This window comes from Rhea americana, unplaced genomic scaffold (genome assembly GCF_003343005.1).
Source record: "Rhea americana isolate MKP2758 unplaced genomic scaffold, rheAme1 scaffold_257, whole genome shotgun sequence".
NCBI classification, from domain to species: domain Eukaryota; kingdom Metazoa; phylum Chordata; class Aves; order Rheiformes; family Rheidae; genus Rhea; species Rhea americana.
This window is the reverse complement of record NW_028186376.1, coordinates 1,018,103-1,035,297: the sequence shown is the minus strand read 5'-3', so window position 1 is coordinate 1,035,297 and position 17,195 is coordinate 1,018,103. Positions and strand designations below refer to the sequence as shown.

At 41.6% G+C, this 17,195-nt stretch overlaps 2 protein-coding genes across 10 annotated transcripts; one reads left to right on the top strand and one right to left on the bottom strand.

The window, feature by feature from the left end:
• Positions 1-312: 312 nt before the first annotated feature.
• On the bottom strand, positions 313-7,153 carry LOC146594554 (protein-L-isoaspartate(D-aspartate) O-methyltransferase-like). 6 transcript variants are annotated; one of them, XM_085307357.1, is made up of 9 exons: positions 7,134-7,153; positions 6,332-6,485; positions 5,325-5,429; positions 3,649-3,680; positions 3,044-3,148; positions 2,233-2,353; positions 1,469-1,554; positions 1,032-1,201; positions 313-703 (listed from the first exon to the last, which is right to left on the bottom strand). In XM_085307357.1, the coding sequence occupies exons 2-9, from the start codon at positions 6,444-6,446 to the stop codon at positions 691-693; spliced, it is 747 nt and encodes a 248-aa protein (XP_085163483.1). In that variant the 5' UTR covers positions 6,447-6,485; positions 7,134-7,153; the 3' UTR covers positions 313-690. The 6 variants fall into 6 exon arrangements, with proteins under 6 accessions (XP_085163483.1, XP_085163488.1, XP_085163486.1 ...); XM_085307362.1 differs by lacking the exon at positions 7,134-7,153 and adding an exon at positions 7,109-7,130; XM_085307360.1 differs by lacking the exon at positions 7,134-7,153 and adding an exon at positions 7,020-7,127.
• On the top strand, positions 7,131-15,159 carry CCDC32 (coiled-coil domain containing 32). Of its 4 annotated transcripts, none has more exons than XM_085307365.1 (4): positions 7,131-7,303; positions 7,566-7,815; positions 9,971-10,127; positions 13,789-15,159. In XM_085307365.1, the coding sequence occupies exons 2-4, from the start codon at positions 7,575-7,577 to the stop codon at positions 13,925-13,927; spliced, it is 537 nt and encodes a 178-aa protein (XP_085163491.1). In that variant the 5' UTR covers positions 7,131-7,303; positions 7,566-7,574; the 3' UTR covers positions 13,928-15,159. The 4 variants fall into 4 exon arrangements, with proteins under 4 accessions (XP_085163491.1, XP_085163490.1, XP_085163492.1 ...); XM_085307364.1 differs by having other exon boundaries at positions 7,132-7,286; XM_085307366.1 differs by having other exon boundaries at positions 7,284-7,297.
• Positions 15,160-17,195: the final 2,036 nt, after the last annotated feature.

Sequence of the window (17,195 nt, the reverse complement as noted above, 5' to 3'; positions counted from 1 at the left end):
TACCCGGCGTTCGGCTGGGAAGGAGGAAGCCACACAAGGGCGAGTTCACCGACCGGGCTTGCTCCGGGGCCCCCTTCCGTCCCGCTAAGCCCCCTCGCCGCCCCAAACCTGCCCAACRCTGGTGGGAGAGGGAAAGGGCACGGAGGAGAAAAGCTGTGAGCCGCACCAGAGAAGGGGCTTTTTCTTAACCCAGACATTTTGGAGGAATTCAGTGTTACAACCATCAATTAAAGTAGTTAAGAAAACGTGCTCTTGTAATTAAACATTGATAAATCGGTTGTCTTCTCCCCCCCCAAGCATTAGGTGAAGCAGTCAGTATTAAAGGGTATTTTTAGTTAGGTACAAATTATTAAGTTTTAAGTATTYGTCTGGTTTGGAAGTTCTTTGTAAATAGATATTATTGATAGTTTATCAAAGAGGATAACAACTTCCCCTGAATCAACTCACTGTCTGGAACCAGACATGGACTTCTAGAGCCTCCAGGTCCTTGGGAGAAATACCCTTTCTTCAGCCTTCTGTAACAAGCTCTTTAAAAGGAGAACTTGTGCTTGCAAGCGTGTCCACTGATAAAGTTTCCATTAAAAAACAAACAAACAAACAAAAAAAAACCACACCACCACCAACATACACATGTACAGTCAAAAGTCCCTTTCATGAGCTTTCTGAGGTCACTCTAGAGATATCCATCCATCAGATTTCATCCCTGAGGCAAAGAAAAACCAACAGTTACTATCACACATTTGCCTTCAGCTCAGTGACAAAAATGAGCACAGATAAAGTGTTTACGAAAGCAAGCAGATTCCAAAAAAAGGCCTGAGTACTCAGTCTGCAATCCCTGTCTATCAGGAGATGCATACTACTCTCCTGCTGTACCTTACCAGCTAAGCCTCTTTCTTCTTCTTCTTCTTCTCTCTCTCTTTTTTTTTTTTTTTTTTTCCTCCTGTCTTTCAGTAATGTCAGGAGTCAAAGAAAGCAGGGTCACAGGGATAGCTGTGAGGAGAAATGTTCCTCAAGGGAGAGCAAATTTTTACCGAGGCCACTGCTTTTCCTTATCTGTCAGAGGAACATAGATCACACCCATCAGTTGTGTTTCAAGGATCTGCCCATCGCTGGTTTTGTCATATTGCATCAGAACTTGGTTTGCACCTTCGGAACCAACAGGCAATATTAACCGACCTCCTGGCTTCAATTCATTCAGCAACTGCCAAGCAGAGAAATCAGTATCAGCAGAGCCAACACAAAACCAACCTTCCTCCCTACCCCCMAAAACAAAGAAAAGAGAATAGAAATAATAACAGAAGTAAGCCAAGTTGCAAGTTGTAAAGATCATGACTGTACCTTCAGAGGCACAAGGTTGCCTGCTGGCACACACACAGAAAAAGATTCCTGTGGTTCTCTAATTCAGTTTTAATCACGGCTACTGATAAAGGCAGCCAACAGCAAGAGACATCTGGCACGATCATCTTACCTCCTTTGGTACAGTCGCTGCTGCTGCTCCAACATGAATGGCATCATAAGGAGCATCTTCAGGGTATCCCTGTCTGCCATCTCCAACTACAGGTGTGAAAAAAGCATGCAGAATCAGGCAAGATCAGATAAAGTTCACATAAAAACTCTACCCCCAAATAAGTCTTCCTATATCCTTTCATTTGAAAGCTAGATGAGGAACGCTTTGTAGCAAGATTGTGGTGACAACATGAATTCTAAAATCACTACACTGACATCTCTGCTAGAAATGTGGTGTTGGGTTACTTTCTAGAAAAGGAGGAAGAGATTTCTGGAACCTGATTACACTAGAGAAAGGAACTGTGAAAGCCAGGAAGGCCTTTAAATAACACAATGGCTTTGTGCAGACTTGAGATTCCAGGTACAGAAAGAAYAGACTCAAGTTGCCCAGGAAAGAGTATGTGCAGTCCTGTTTAAACACACCAAAAGCCGCATGTAGGATAACTGATCTCCTCTGAAGAGGATCTCTTCCCGAATTAATAGTCACTACGCATTCTGAAATAAGATACATGGCAAGTCTACCTCTAACATTAAACAGTTCTTGTTCGTATTACAGTTTATCAGTACTACACAGTGCTTAGCCAGTGCTTTCAAGCAACATTGTGGCAAGCAGCTCAGACTTAATACAAATTAGAACAACTGCTTTCAGTAGTAGTGTTCTGCAAACAGCAAGAGCTAATGAACATTTACAGAAGGGAAAACACATGAAGATCCTAAACAGCTCACCCACAAATTTTACACGGCCAGAGCTAAGCAAAGTTGGATCATCTTCTTGGACATTTCTGATGGATTCCTGTACCAACTCCTTAATGTGTTCTACACCCACAGCTTTTCCTGTTGGGCCCATCTAAAACCAAAAAACAGCAGATAAACACATTATCCTATATGTACAGAGATGCATTTTATAGGGCAATCTACCATGAGTATTGGACAATTTCAGGAATAAACTTAAAAGGCAGAGTTTCTGTCCAACGTGCAAATCCTGTGCCACTTTGGTTTTAAAGCYGAGTAGTCCAACTTATATTAGCTACTTGAGGAATACACATGCATTTCCTATGGGGATTTCTAGTAATTATTTCTTTGGAAATGAAGGATTATTTGGTAGAACTGACAGCTTGGCAGGGCTAGTTCTTGAYTAAGTAAGCAGTCTCCTAAGAAGAATAACTTGATCTGCTTTAAAGGACATTACAGAAATGCATGGAGGAGTTTAGAAAACAGACTACAACTACTTAGGAAACAAAGTAAGAAACAGAATCTGCAATGGACTTGCACGGTACACACTCCTCTTGATCTAGACTGAGTTAATATATATCCTTTTGCAGATATGACATCCATTTAGATTCCAAAATGACTGTATTTGTTTCTAGTGCAAGCTGGTTAGAGAAGAGAATAGCTTCCTCTGAGACGCACACACACACACACACGGAAGAAAGAGAAAAAAAAAGGGAGGAGGATGGGTGGAATTAACAGCCTGTACAAGTCACCTATCTCCCAATATACATTACTACTCAGTARTAGTGTCCTGTACTCAGCTTACCATCCTGGCAAAGCAAGCTGTAAGATACCCGCTTCCAGATCCAACATCTAATGCCTTGGCACCTTCCACAAGCTGATCCTTCAGCAGTTCCAGTGCATGGGCATGCTGCGTGGACAACAGTTACAAGAAGGTGTGTAGCATCGCATTTGCACAAAGCTATTCATTTCTCATATACCTCTGCCATTTACACAGTTATTAGTTTCCTCCAAAATTTATTAGTTTCTTAGATAATTAGAACACTAAGCATTACCTACTCTGATTTAAAAATAGCATGCCTGTATTTTGTCTGACACAGAGTGAAGTCCAAGCATTTGATCAGAAACACCTTTTGCAGAACAGCATTTGGGAAGTATTCCAGTAATAAGATAGGAAATAGGAAAAAGATGTTGTGGAAAAACAGGACAACACTACTGGTTAGCCAGTAATACCAAATTCCTGCCTGAGCAGGGAAATAAAATAAAATCCCTCATACATACAGTGTGTAAAGAAACAAGCACAATAATCATGCACAAGCAACCTGTTTCACCTTCCTACTCTAGTATTTAAGTTAAATCAAACAAATAAAAAAAATCTATTTCCATTAAAAGTAGAAAGATTCATCTCACCATATGTGGTGCACTGATTGTAGCTTTGTATCCTAAAAGGAAACCAGTGACAAAGTTACATGCTGGTGAGAAATGAATGTGATAATATCCAATTAATTATTATCATCTCCAATGTGAACAATTCCTTATTCTTTCCCCCCAGACCCATAAAAATATCACAAAGCTCTTCTCTTTTACCTCACTAAAGCACTTCACTGAGCAATCCCACAGGCAGAAATTTTAAGTAACAAGAGCAAGATAGCTTTACAAAGCTTAGTACCCAACTGTTGCAACCTACAAAGCTCTCCCGGCTCATTCACCAAAATGCTCTTCAGTTGTCATAACCTAATTTTATTTCTGCTCCACAAGCACAATTTACAGCAATCAATGAAGACTTTGAATATGGAAAAGCTATATGGATTTTTTCCTTTATCAATGAAATGAAATCTGAGTTGTAAGGGTTATCAGCTGCTTTTTCTGTGGATCACATACATAGAAAGATTGCTCATTTGTGCAGAGACATTCAACAGGAAACTAAGATTTCTCTACTGATAGCTAACTGGGGAAGTTTTCCAAGCCTGAGGGCCTTAGAGTTTCAACAGAYGGGTATAGCAGCCAGCCTTGACATCCTGACCACATACTATAAAGAAATTTAATTTTAGTTCTGAAAATGTTTGTGCCGTATGTAGCTGAAATATTATTAGGTACTTGCACTATTTTCACTGAAGTAATCTACAATTAACATCAGCTTATGACAGTAATTCTTGACTCACCCTCCCCTGAAAAGGACTCCAACCAACCAACAAAAAAAAATTTCTAAAATCAAAACTCTGAAGTCTGATGCAGTACTCTGTGTGGTTTTACCTTGTTTTAGGACTTTTCATCTCCATTACTAGCTGTATTAGAAGAATGGTTCTGAGGAAAGTCCAGGATTTCAAGTTTTGGATCTAAAAATCATTACCATGTTTTTGAGGATACCTAGGATTTTGCATCAGGTAGGRAAACAGAATTTTTTGGTGTTTTTGAAAGCATGGAAAAGGGAAAACAAAAATAGGRCAGGAAAACAGTGCATTTACCACACTTTTAAAGATTTCTTTCTTAGATAAAACGTGATGTTTTTATTGGTGGAGTTAAGGAAAACCTTGGGTGCAAAGGGTTGACATACCCATTCAGGGACAGAAGCACAAGTTACTGAAAGGAATCACTCCATTTTGCCTTCCAGCTTACAGACTGCTGTTCAGTTGTTCTGAATATCCATATTTAATCCTACTAAAGCCAGTAAGATTAGAGTATCCAATGCTCCTATAATTCAAACAAATAGCTTTCTCAGGCCTGCAAGGAAGAACATACCAGCAAAGGCTGGACAGAAAAAAAGTATTTCACTCATCCTTATTCTTCAAAAGACGCTTTCTTTTGCAGGATAGTGGGAAGAATACTGTATAGGTGCATATTCATTTCTGCTGGAATTCATAAGTAGACCCAAGGCAGTTCAACTGCACAATGGATCCCACAGTTGAAATACCGATAGAGGTTGATCTAGTTGACTCATCCGAAAACTCAGACACTGTTTTGAGGATCTAATGTGGAGTATGGGAAACTCGGTCCAGCCAATTCATCTCAGGCATCTCTGTTACTGTGACTAGCACAGTCAGTACAGACACCATAAAAGTAATGATACCTTGCCTTAAGTTACTCACCAATAGACTGAGGAGAATCCATATATGGGAAATATTTGATGTAGTGACCTCTGTCAGTAGCCAATAATGCATCAAAGACCCGCTGGGATTTAATTATTCCTTTTTCTGGGAGAAAGAAGAATAAAAAGAAATAGAAGAGAAAGTCCTCAGGATTATAGCAAGAACAGATTTAGAAGGGAACACGGTTCATGGAATTAGCAGTAAAACTGAAAGAGTCCTTAAATGAGTGATCTGAGAACAGACAAAAAACAAAAATGCAAATGAAAGTACATGCTTTTCAGTTTCTGGTATACAGAATGAAATTGTGTGATAATCCTAACTATCAGCTCAGTCTCCCACAAAGGATGGTTAGTTATAACCACAATATTTCTGCAACTGTTAAATGTAATGAAAGATAAATAGAGTCATACTTTCACTCCTGAAAGTGGAAACTTCAGTCCAGGTTAAGGGAACATTAGCAGGATAAATGAACTGAAGTTAAGAGCAATGACTGCAGAAACATTCATTTCCTTATTCCTCATCTCTGAGAGAACTCTTGCAGGGAGAAAACCAGCATTGCTTTAGCAGTAGAGGAAATTCTAAGCTACTTTTAAGTATGCTCCAGACTGTTGTCCAGAACATTGAAGTAACACCAAGCACTATTGTAATGTCAAGGCATCTATCTGGAGGTGACACAGACCGCAGAGGTCAGGAGGCTGACAGTGATGTCATCCTCTGCAGCATTTTAAAGAATTGCCACTCATTTATCATTTCAGGGGGAGTAGAAGGAAGGCCATGGATAGTCTTTGCTGCTACTTCTAGTATAACATCTTGTTTATAATTATAAATAGAGTAAGTTCAAACCGGGACAAATACTGATGTTCATGTGACATCAGCTCAGACATTTCTGAATGAACAGCATTACAGTCTGTCACCTTATGACATTAAATATCTTTATACTGAAGTACCAACAAACCATCAGCAGCTTTAAACAATTACCCTGATCAGAACCTCACATCGCTACTCACTGTACAGATTGTTGACTAGCTCAGGGTGCGTCTTTCCACTTGAAGTCCAGGCCATCGTTCTTGCAAACAGCAGTCCCATGAGTGTAAATATAGCACAGGGCAGCAGATAGCTCATCCCACAGAAATGCACAGCGGCCTCCCAGGCCTGGCCTGCCTATGAGAGAGAGGCACTTCAAAACTCGCTGCTTGACAGACACCCCATAACCTTGTCTTCTCTCACTGTAACTTGAACTTCCACCTATTATGTTATTCAAAACACAACAAAGCTTACATGTCACAAAGGACAAGTTATCAGCCCCAGAAAATCAGCACCTCTACCTTGATTATATGCAAGAACCTGAAGTAAGTGATTACTAGCTAGCTGCAGCTTTCCTTGTTTAAAGCCAAACAGCACACTATACCTAAAGCGGTTGCTTCGTGCAAAGTCAAAGCCCTCTGAAAGCACCCCAGCAATCCTAAGTGGGAAGCTGCAGCCTTGCTACGTAAAGCAGGGCCAAGAAAGCACCGCTTGGGCCCAGGGCAGGCGCCGGGGGGGACGGCGCCGGCCGGGTCGCAGGCACCGTGAGGCAGACGAGCTGCGCGGCGCCGCGCCGCCCCCTCCTCCCCGCAGCGCCGCTGACACCTGCCCCTCTAGCCTGGGCACGTAACGGTAACGCCCGCCCGCGCGCCCCCGCCTCCTCCCACTCACCTGCGCAGCCGCACTAGAGCGGAGCAGAGGCGAACCCCACCCCGTTCACCCTCTTCCAACCCCTTGTTACGAGCAACTGCGGCAACCACCTCCCTGAAGCTGAACTACTCCCACCCTTTTCCAAGATGGCACCATAACGGAACCGCGATCTCTCCCGCCCACTGCCGCGCCCCCGCCCCCGCTAGGCGGCGGGGCGCGGCGATTGGCTGCGCCTGAGCGTCAATTGGCGCTCGGGGAGGAGCCGTGGCAGCTTCCTATGTTGACAGTGTGGGTCGGCRGTGCGGGTGCGGCGCCTCGGCCCTGGGGGTGGGGGTGGGCCGGAGCCGGCTCCCATGGAGGAGGACCCTGGCGCCGAGCCGAGGCTTGGCGGCCGCGGGGCGGGGGGGCGGCCTGCGGGGGACGGGGCAGAGGGAGGCGACCTGAGAGTTAAGAGGCACTGCGGTGACATGAAGGATCCCTTAAGGAACCGAGAGAATAAAAGGGGGGGAGGGGGGAAGAGATGAGTCTTCTTGGTCCTCAGTGTGCATAATTTATTTCTTCCTTCAGAGCTTCACGATGAGAATGCTTGAGAGTATCGACTGTGTGGTCACCAGGTCTGGGGAAGACCTCTGGGCTGAAATTTGCTCGTGTCTGCCCCATCCAGACCAGAAGGATGCTGGTGATGCTTTTACAGATTCGTTCGCAGATGCTTACACTGACGGGGGAAGCCCAGAGAATGCATCAGCTGGCTCTTCCCAAGCAAATCCGAAGCCCTGGGCACCTCTGAATGATTCAGAGATATATTTAGCATCCTTAGGTGAGTGTCTGATAAGGCTCTGGTTTCTCCATTTGCTTAGGTGCCTCCTGTCAGCTGTGACCCTGTTCATGTGCCTGTTGTGATGGTGTTCACACCTCTGGTTGGAAAGACATCAGCCTTAGACTCAGTTACTGCAAGTGAGTTAGTAGAAACAAGAATAATTATTGCTGATCTTCAGCAGAGGCACAGAAATGAACTCTTTACCAAGTATAAAATATATGACTTCTATCCCCCCAAATAAGTGTGTGTGTGTGTGTGTGTGTTGGGGGAGGGGAACAAAACTGCTGTCTTCGAACAGCCTGTAATTCTACTGTAGTTGACTGGGAGGAAAGATGTGTTTGGAACTCATTGCAGGGCCTATGTGTTTTGGTGTTATCAGTATTTGTCTCATTGTTCTATGGAGTCTCAGGAGGTGTTTCTGAGTGAAAGCTCTTCCCCAGTGATGCTTTCCCCAGTTATGCGTGCTGGATTCCCTATTTTAAGAGGACAGATTATGCAGGTGATCTTCCTGTGACTGATTCTGGTAATTCTTGTAGGATTGTTAACAGTGTAACAACTGATTAAAACACTTGATATGAGGGATGATAATATTACCATTATTGGAGCCAATCTCCTAGCAGCAGTCTCTAGCTCTAAGGCCATGGATTCAGGTACCCTAATTTAAGGATTTCCTGCTTCCTTCAGAGGCCTCATTATCTAACCATATTCAGCTCCAGGAAGGATGTTCCTATTACTTGTTAGGAAGAGCCTTTGAGGACCCCCTGCTTTTAGGAGTATTGGGCTGCTACTCCCTCCAGTCTAGGAAAATACTCTTTGCCTCTTTTATTTCCTCCTTTTCTTCCCTCTGCAGAGCTGTTTTTATCCTGGGTCAGTTCATAATCTAGTTTGCAGTGCAGCCACACAAATAATTGTGTTGACTTGTGTAGGGAGTCATACATGCCCAGGATAATGGAGACAGAATGGCAGAAGTGATCTTTTAAGTTTTTATTTCTGCCAGAGCTTCCATTTTGCCTCAGTTATTGTTTTAGACTATTATTTCACTGTACAGTAAATAGWGCTCTTAATACCAGATCAAAGGTGCCACAGCAATGAGACACAAATTGCTCTTCTTTTATTACTTGACGTTGCAGTTCCAACTGGTTCAGAAAATGTTGATGGTTAATTTTTACCAGCAGGCTTCTGACCAGATCAACTCTAGGTCAGACCTTGCACAGCCAGGATGAAAGCATAAAGCTAGCCTGACGTTTCTCCTATATGTGCTGGCTAAGTCAACAAAAATATACTCTTGTTCTGGGTTTAAACATAGCCAGGATTAGTGGTTGTGGTATCATAACTGTGTATCAGTATGCTAGGGCACACCTGATGTTTCAAATCTTAGGAATTTTTAGGGCCTGAGTTTCTATTTTCAGTGAAAGCTCAGTTAGGTTACACAAGACAACCTCTGAAAAGAGTAACAGATTGGCCACAGCATTGTGAATTAGCCCAGTTTAGTTTATGATGATGTGCTTCTGGGAAAAAAAAGTGAGCGCAAGTCAATACCTGACCTGATTTGAGAAGAAAGGTATTATAATGGGATTTTATGACTAGAGGAGCTCATGCAGTTTACTTTTTTTGTATTTTTGTATTTGTGTATTTTTGTATTTGTGTATTGTAGTTGAATTACCCTCTGGTAAGAAGTCAGTTCTCATTGTCCTGTGTGGCTGGGAAACTCACAATATCAGATTCTTTTATGGGATAGCTAATTAATAATACTACTGTATTCACTGCAGGTTTTTTCCTCAGTGTGGACATTATTTGGATTTCTCACTACTATTAGTGTCATTTATATTTCATGACAATTTGCATGGAAATCTGGGGACTTAATACATCTGAGTTCTCTACCTTTCTATGTGTTTTCACTGAAACAGAATTTTAAGGACAAAAGTTGTTAAGAAGCAGTATTGGGGAGAATTAACTGCATAAGCCTTAATTCCTCAGATGTGTCCCTAAAAATACAGATATCTATATACAAGAAATATAGTCATGCAGACCTAAAATACTGGAAAAGTATTTTAAGTCAAAAAGATTAAATATAAATTTATCTGGAAGAGTTTATTTAAAAGTGCTGACTTTCCCTCCGACAAACAGAAAAAAGACTTTCTTTGCCTCTTTGCAGAGAGAAGGCTGATGAGAATTAAAGGCTTGTCTCAAGAGGTGACCTCCAAGGATATGCTGCGTACTCTTTCCCAGGCKAAGAAGGAATGCTGGGACAGGTTCCTGCAGGAGAAGTTTGAGTCTGAATTTTATATAGAGGGACATGAATCTGATGAGAGGTAATAAGGAAGTTAATATGTAAGGATTACCACTTCAGGCATAATTGTCTGTATTGGCAAATAGATTAGATTTTTATTTCTGGCCAGGAATTGTTTTAGGGTATTATGACAGAAATTATACTTCATTGCAACTTTGCTAAGATTATCATAGCCTTTCTGAAACAGGTTAATAATTACCATTTGCCACTCACATGGAGGAAAATATATACAACATTTTCAGTTTGAATTTCCAGAGCTGTTCACTGGCTGAGTCCCTCAGACTGGGATGATCCAGCATCAGAAACCTATTTGATGATTTCCCTTGTTGCGTTTGGAGTAGGGAATATTTAAAGCATCTCAGATTGCTCCCCCCTCCTCCCCCCCCCAAAAAAGCTTTATTTTATAAATGAATTCTAGGCTATTCCCTGCATCTTTCTAAGATCCCACCTAAGCACGGCTTCAGATACAAGGGGGACCTTTTCTTTTGAGGTTTTTTTTACCAGGTTGGTACCAGTCCTGAGATCAGCTCTGCAGAGTAGCTGGCTTTCAGTTCTATGCCTGTCTTATAATTCTTTTGCTCTCTCCTCCATTACCATTTTATAGATGATGTATGAATTAATATGAAAGTCTTTATCTTTAGCAGTCTCAGATTCTCAATCACTTAAAATATTCTCAATGTTTTTCCTTCTGAGCTGACATTTTTCATGATGGCTTCTTGCTGAAAAGAAGATCATTTTTCTCCTTTGAAAAAAATCTGCTTAAGTTAGTTCTGGAGCTTAAGTATGAAAAATAATGTTAAGATATAAGTAAGAAATAAGTATGAATAATAGTATTTAAGTAATTTTTAGGTTTTTTGTTCAACCGTTTAACTTGGATATGATTTATATTTTTAAAAATATATCACAATATAAATATATACATAATATATAAAAATATTAAAATATAAAATACCATAAATATCAATGAYTTTTAAAAAATCAAAATTTTGCAGACCTCCTTGCTTTCTATTCTGTAAATGTTTTTAAAGGCTGGGGACGTTATCTGTGGAAAAACTTTCCTCCCTAGAATTTGACTAAATGGGGATAGAGGTTATCTCTGAGAGGTACTGAACTATTTAATTCGCATCCAGCAAAGAAGTTAAACAAGTCCCTAACTTTTAAGCACACAAATAATTGCAAGGACATTACAATATGAAATTCTGCTGCTGTAAAAGAGCAAGAAAAAGTTAATTTCTCTGAGGAAGGATTGAATGACATGAATCATGCTTCCTGGGGTGTGAGCATGTGCATATATATGCATGCACAGAGAGGTACAGATACCTACATACCTCTTTAAAACCTACATACCTCTTTAAAATGCATGTATACAGATACATACATGTATACAGATACATACATACCTCTTTAAAATGCATGTATACCAATGCACGCAGCAAGGGGAACAAACAGGGGGAGCTGGAGATCCTGTGTGCGATCTCAGGGCCATGATCTCATTGCAATCACGGAGACATGGTGTGATAGCTCACATGACTGGAATGCTGCCATGGGTGGCTATGTGCTTTTTAGGAAAGGCAGGCCAGGAAGGCAAGGTGGTGGAGGATCCAGAAGGAAAGAACTAAGGCAACAAGTAGGATTGCAACCCTGGACTTCAGGAGAGCGGACTATGGGYTCTTCAGAGACCTAATTGGTGGAGTCTCATGGGTTAAGGCCCTAGAAGGAAGGGGGGTCCAGGAAAGCTGGCTAATATTCAAACATCGCTTCCTCCAACTTCAAGAGCGGTGCATCCCTATGAGTAAGAAGTGCAGCAAAAGGGGCAGGAGACCTGCATGGGTGAGCAAGGAGCTGGTGGCCAAATTAAGGCAGAAGAAGAAAGTACACAGAATGGATGAGGGGATGGAGTGCCTCCTCAGAAAGTTTGTGGATGATACCAAGCTGGGAGGAGTGGCTGACATACCTGAGGGCTGTACTGCCATTCAGAGAGACCTGGACAGGCTGGAGAGTTGGRTGGAGAGGAACCTCATGAGGTTCAACAAGGGCAAGTGCRGAGTCCTGCACCTGGGGAGAAATAACCCGAGGCACCAGTACAAGCTGGGGGCTGATCTGCTGGAGACCAGCCCTGCAGAGAAAGACCTGGGAGTGCTGGTGGATGACAAATTGACCATGAGCCAGCAATGTGCCCTTGTGGCCAAGAAGGCCAATGGTATCCTGGGGTGCATTAGGAAGAGTGTTGCCAGCAGGTBGAGGGAGGTGATCCTGCCCCTCTACTCAGCCCTGGTGAGGCCTCATCTCGAGTCCTGCATCCAGTTCTGGGCTCCCYAGTACAAGAGAGACATGGAACTACTGGAGAGAGTCCAGCAGAGGGCTACAAAGATGATCAGAGAACTGGAGCACCTGTCCTGTGAGGAAATGCTGTGAGAGCTGGGCCTGTTTAGCCTGGGGAAGAGAAGACTGAGGGGGGGGATCTTATCAATGTGTGTAAGTACCTGAAGGGAGGATGTCAGGGGGACAGGGACAAACTCTTTTTCAGTAGTCCTGTGTGAAAGGACAAGAGGCAACAGGCAGAAATTGAAGCACAGGAAGTTCTGCCTGAATTTGAGGAAGAATTTCTTTCCTGTGAGAGTGACAGAGCACTGGCACAGGTTGCCCAGAGAGGTGGTGGAGTCTCCTTCTCTGGAGATACTCAAAGCCTGCCTGGATGCAACCCTGTTGCAGGGGGGTTGGACTAGATGATCTCTGGAGGTCCCTTCCAACCTTACTGATTCTATGATTCTGCATTTCAGAATTATAATATTAAACTTTTAGAGTTACAGACCGCATTCAGCCCCCCCCCCCCAAAAAAAAAAAAAAAAAAAAACACCCCCCCCCCCAAAAAAAAAAAAAAAAAAAAAAAAAAAAAGGTTAGGTCTATTCCTGTGAGACCAGTCATTATGAAATAGGCTATAAGATAGTAAATATATAAAAATATATGTATGTGTATATATAGTATCCATAATATGGTTAGCATTCTAGGAAGTATACATTATCATTCATACCACTTTGTTTTCTTAACCTTGTGGTGTTAGTTTTACTATCAAAGATGAGTGGTCACGCTTTGTGTATATACTTCCTAGGAGATTTTTTGTTTGATTGTTTGTTTCTGTTTCTTAATCATCATCATCATTAGCCAGATTTTGTTTCTTTATTTTTTTAATCCTCCTTTTTACATCCAGCAGAGAAAGCTGAAACTCCCATTTTGGTTTTTGACTAGAGTGACTTTAGAAGTGCAGAACTTTATGTACCTGCTAAGGATTATCTTCATCGAGAAAACCAATAAGAGAGAATAAAACCTTTCCAACCATAACTGAAAAAGCCTAGCTACAACAAAACAATTAGAGTTCTGTTTCAAGATGTCTCTTATACTTCAAAATGTATCCTTTGTGGGTGGTATCCTGACTTTTAAAGACATTGCTGGAGATATTGCAGGGGAGTGTCAAGGACCATGCTTCTTTTTGCCTACAGTGAAACATCCTCCTTGCTCTTCCAGCACACAGGTCAGTTTTGTGATAGACCTAATCTGTGGCAATAGAAATGCCTACAAAGTTGAAAGAAATATATTCGGAGCATTCTTCTAATATTTTTTTAATGTTCCTGTGAGGTTTTATTGGTATTTCATGTTTAACTTTCATGTCTTTGCTTTCTCTTAGCACACTGGAACATCTAAAGCGATGGCTGCAACCTGATAAAGTGGCAATCAATACTGAAGAGGTGCAGTACCTCATCCCTCCAGAATCACAGCCAGAGAAGCAGGAGACTGAGGAAGAACTTCCAGCTGCAGAGCAGTGAGATGCATGCCAGCTGTGCACACGGCTTCCTCTGGTCCACACCCTGATGAAGTTGTAGGCAGTTAGAGTAATAACAGGATGGGGTTGAGGGAAAGTGCCAATTACTGGTCAGTTATAAAATCAAAACAAAACAAAAAACCTCCAGAGATAGTGACTGGTGGTTGTTATTTACAGAAGTGAAAGGTCTGTGACAGAGTTTATGCTGAGCTGAAATCCTACTTTGATCTACTCCCAGCCTGTAGCAACCTAATCATTCCAGTCTGAATGTGAATTGTTTGTAATTCATCAAGAGAAATACTGAACAAAAAAGCAGTTGTTGAGAAGCATCAGAAAATATTATGGTCTAGAATAGAATGGATAGAACTCAAACTGCTGAATTAGTTCTTCTTCCTGTTTTGTACCCTTTTGTTCTGAAATCGAGCATATTTTTCCTTCCTGCAAAGTGCACAGTGGTGTTTCCTGTAAATCCTCAGTATTTATGTTTGGGCTGGCTCTGAGCTATTCCTTGGAGTAGGTCAGATATTTTTCACCTAACTGAATTTGGAACCCTAAAGGAAGCTATCACTGTAATAACTTCAATAATAACATCTATTCAATTTTCACTGAAGTGATAGCTACAGAAGGCTATTTAACATTCCTGTCTTTGTAATGCACCCTTTTGGAATATCCCAGTTTATTGCTCATCCAAACTCTCTATTACAGAATAGATGGGAGGGGGAGTAATTTTGCATTGTTTGTCACTTTGTGTCCATTTCTCTTCTCTCCTTCAGTTTCCCCAAGAAAGTGACAGATGAGATTCCATATCAGGAAAATAAGTGTTTACCAGGGAGGTTACAAGTGATTTGTTTTCATCAGACTTGCACAGAATTGTCTGACTTTAAATGTGTTGTAATGTATATTTCTTTTTCATCCTGTTTTACTCTACAGGGAGTTGTTTCCCATTATTAATCAAAGGATCTGTAATCATAACTTGTGTAAGATTGACTTTTTTTATGTGCATTCCCTCTTAACATTGACACTAAAGGTCAATAGAGGAAAGCAGCCTACATCTTCTGTTGGATAAAGCTCTTCACGCAGAAACTGTAGGGGTAATTCTAGTAGTTTATGCAAACTAATATCTCATTTAATATGTAACCATATGAAAATACATTTTAAAACTAGCTCCTTGATATAGCTTCATTGTTTTCTATCTCTGTACAATCATAAATGGTGCTATTGTCTCATTCCCTCACAGCTATTACTCTATTGCTACTTCTGCATATGACTTTTAGTGTTGTGACTTGAGACTTGTCCCTACCATCAGTTTTATCAGTGTAACTGCCTATCTCAACCTTACCATTTACAAAAGAAGTTACAGTCATACAGTTCTACAAGTATCTTTCTCCACTAGGACAAACATATTTTTTGAGACTTGAAAAATATGGTGAATCATCTGAATATCAATCTTTCTGTTGTGTTGGAGGGTTTTTTTTTTTGTCATCTTTTAAGTGTCCATATGAATTTATCTAAGGTTCCTGCTTTGCTGTACATTCAGATACAGTGCTGTATATACCATAGCTCCTACTTGTGTTGTCAAGCTATAATGAAGATACTACTTCTGGTAAATACYCACAAGCATGTGCAAAGGGAGAAAAAGCAATTTATTTCTCTATTGCTAGGCTATCTTCTAGTCAATACATTTCCCTTTTGTGATTATAAATGGCTGTGAAGATGCTTTATGCTGTTTTATCCCTTTCCCCTTAAAGTTGAGAAAAAAACGTACCATATAGAAACACGTAAGGTTTTAGGTCCCCATAACCTTTGCTTCCTTTGGAAAAAGGAGCTTAGAAAAAGCAGTCCTTGCTATTTCATTTACAAACAGCTCTGAAAGCCCAAGAAGAGGAGTTTGGAAGAACTGTCCAAAACTTTGTCCAAAATCAAAACTTTGAATTTGCGTTGATACTCTGTCAAGACATATGTAGGTCATTTGTGAATCAGATTTCTGCTCTTCATGTACAGATATTTGAAAAATGGGAAAACCAACTGCCTTGATTTGTCTAAAATATCAGGCTTTCTTGATTGTCCTCTGTGTATGTTCTTGTGCAATAGGCTCTGTTTAGACAGAGGGACACTACTTATCTCTACCCTTTTGTACTTGTAAAGCACCTTCTTCCAGGCTGACAGAGAGTTAACCTATTGCTGCTACATGTGCAGAGGAGGCACTGAGAATTATCATCAGATTCAGGGGTTTCAGTATAAATCAATATTGAGCAGACTGATGCCAGAAAGTCAAACAGGGTGCTATGCGATAGAGAAGGAGTAAAATACTATTGCTGGCCATCTCAATGCATAGTGAACATACCTTTGCAAATTGCTTCATTCGGTTCCAACAGGGAGTCCACGTCCATGAGAGGAAGGCTTGGAGCAGCCCTGTGTGTTGGCTTCCAGTGGTATATTATCAGCTCCACCTACTGGCTTCAATAACAGCCTGGAAAGCTGAACTAGTCTAAGACAGTGTAGCGTGTTTTTGCTAAGCTGTCATGCTAGGCATGAGGTAGATAGAAATGTCGATTTTGTCTGTTCGTGACTTTTGAGTGGTAATGTCGGTGTGAGACAGTAAATTAGGCCCTGAAGCACTGCAGAATAGTTKTATTTTTTAGTGGAGAATTAAACCTTCCAGAACCTGAGTGCCTAGAGATTGGTATTTAATTGGAGACTGCACTTGAATCAAGCAGTACATCAAACTCTATCAATTTGCAGTCTTGCTCTGAAATCTGTCCGACTCAGATCTCAGTTAAGGTGTAAACAGTAGGAGTGAAAGAACTGATCTATCTAAGAACAAGCAAAAGATTTTTAAAGACCCATTTTATAAATGTATTTTATGTGCTTTGTGCTGGTGGACAAGTTGACTATGAGCCAGTAATGTGCCCTTGTGGCCAGGAAGGCCAATGGTATCCTGGGGTGCATTAGGAAGAGTGTTGCCAGCAGGTTGAGGGAGGTGATCCTGCCCCTCTACTCAGCCCTGGGGAGGCCTCATCTCGAGTACTCGAGTTTGTGGATGATACCAAGCTGGGAGGAGTGGCTGACATACCTGAGGGCTGTGCTGCCATTCAGAGAGACCTGGACAGGCTGGGGAGTTGGATGGAGAGGAACCTCATGAGGTTCAACAAGGGCAAGTGCGGAGTCCTGCACCTGGGGAGAAATAACCCGAGGCACCAGTACAAGCTGGGGGCTGATCTGCTGGAGACCAGCCCTGCAGAGAAAGACCTGGGAGTGCTGGTGGATGACAA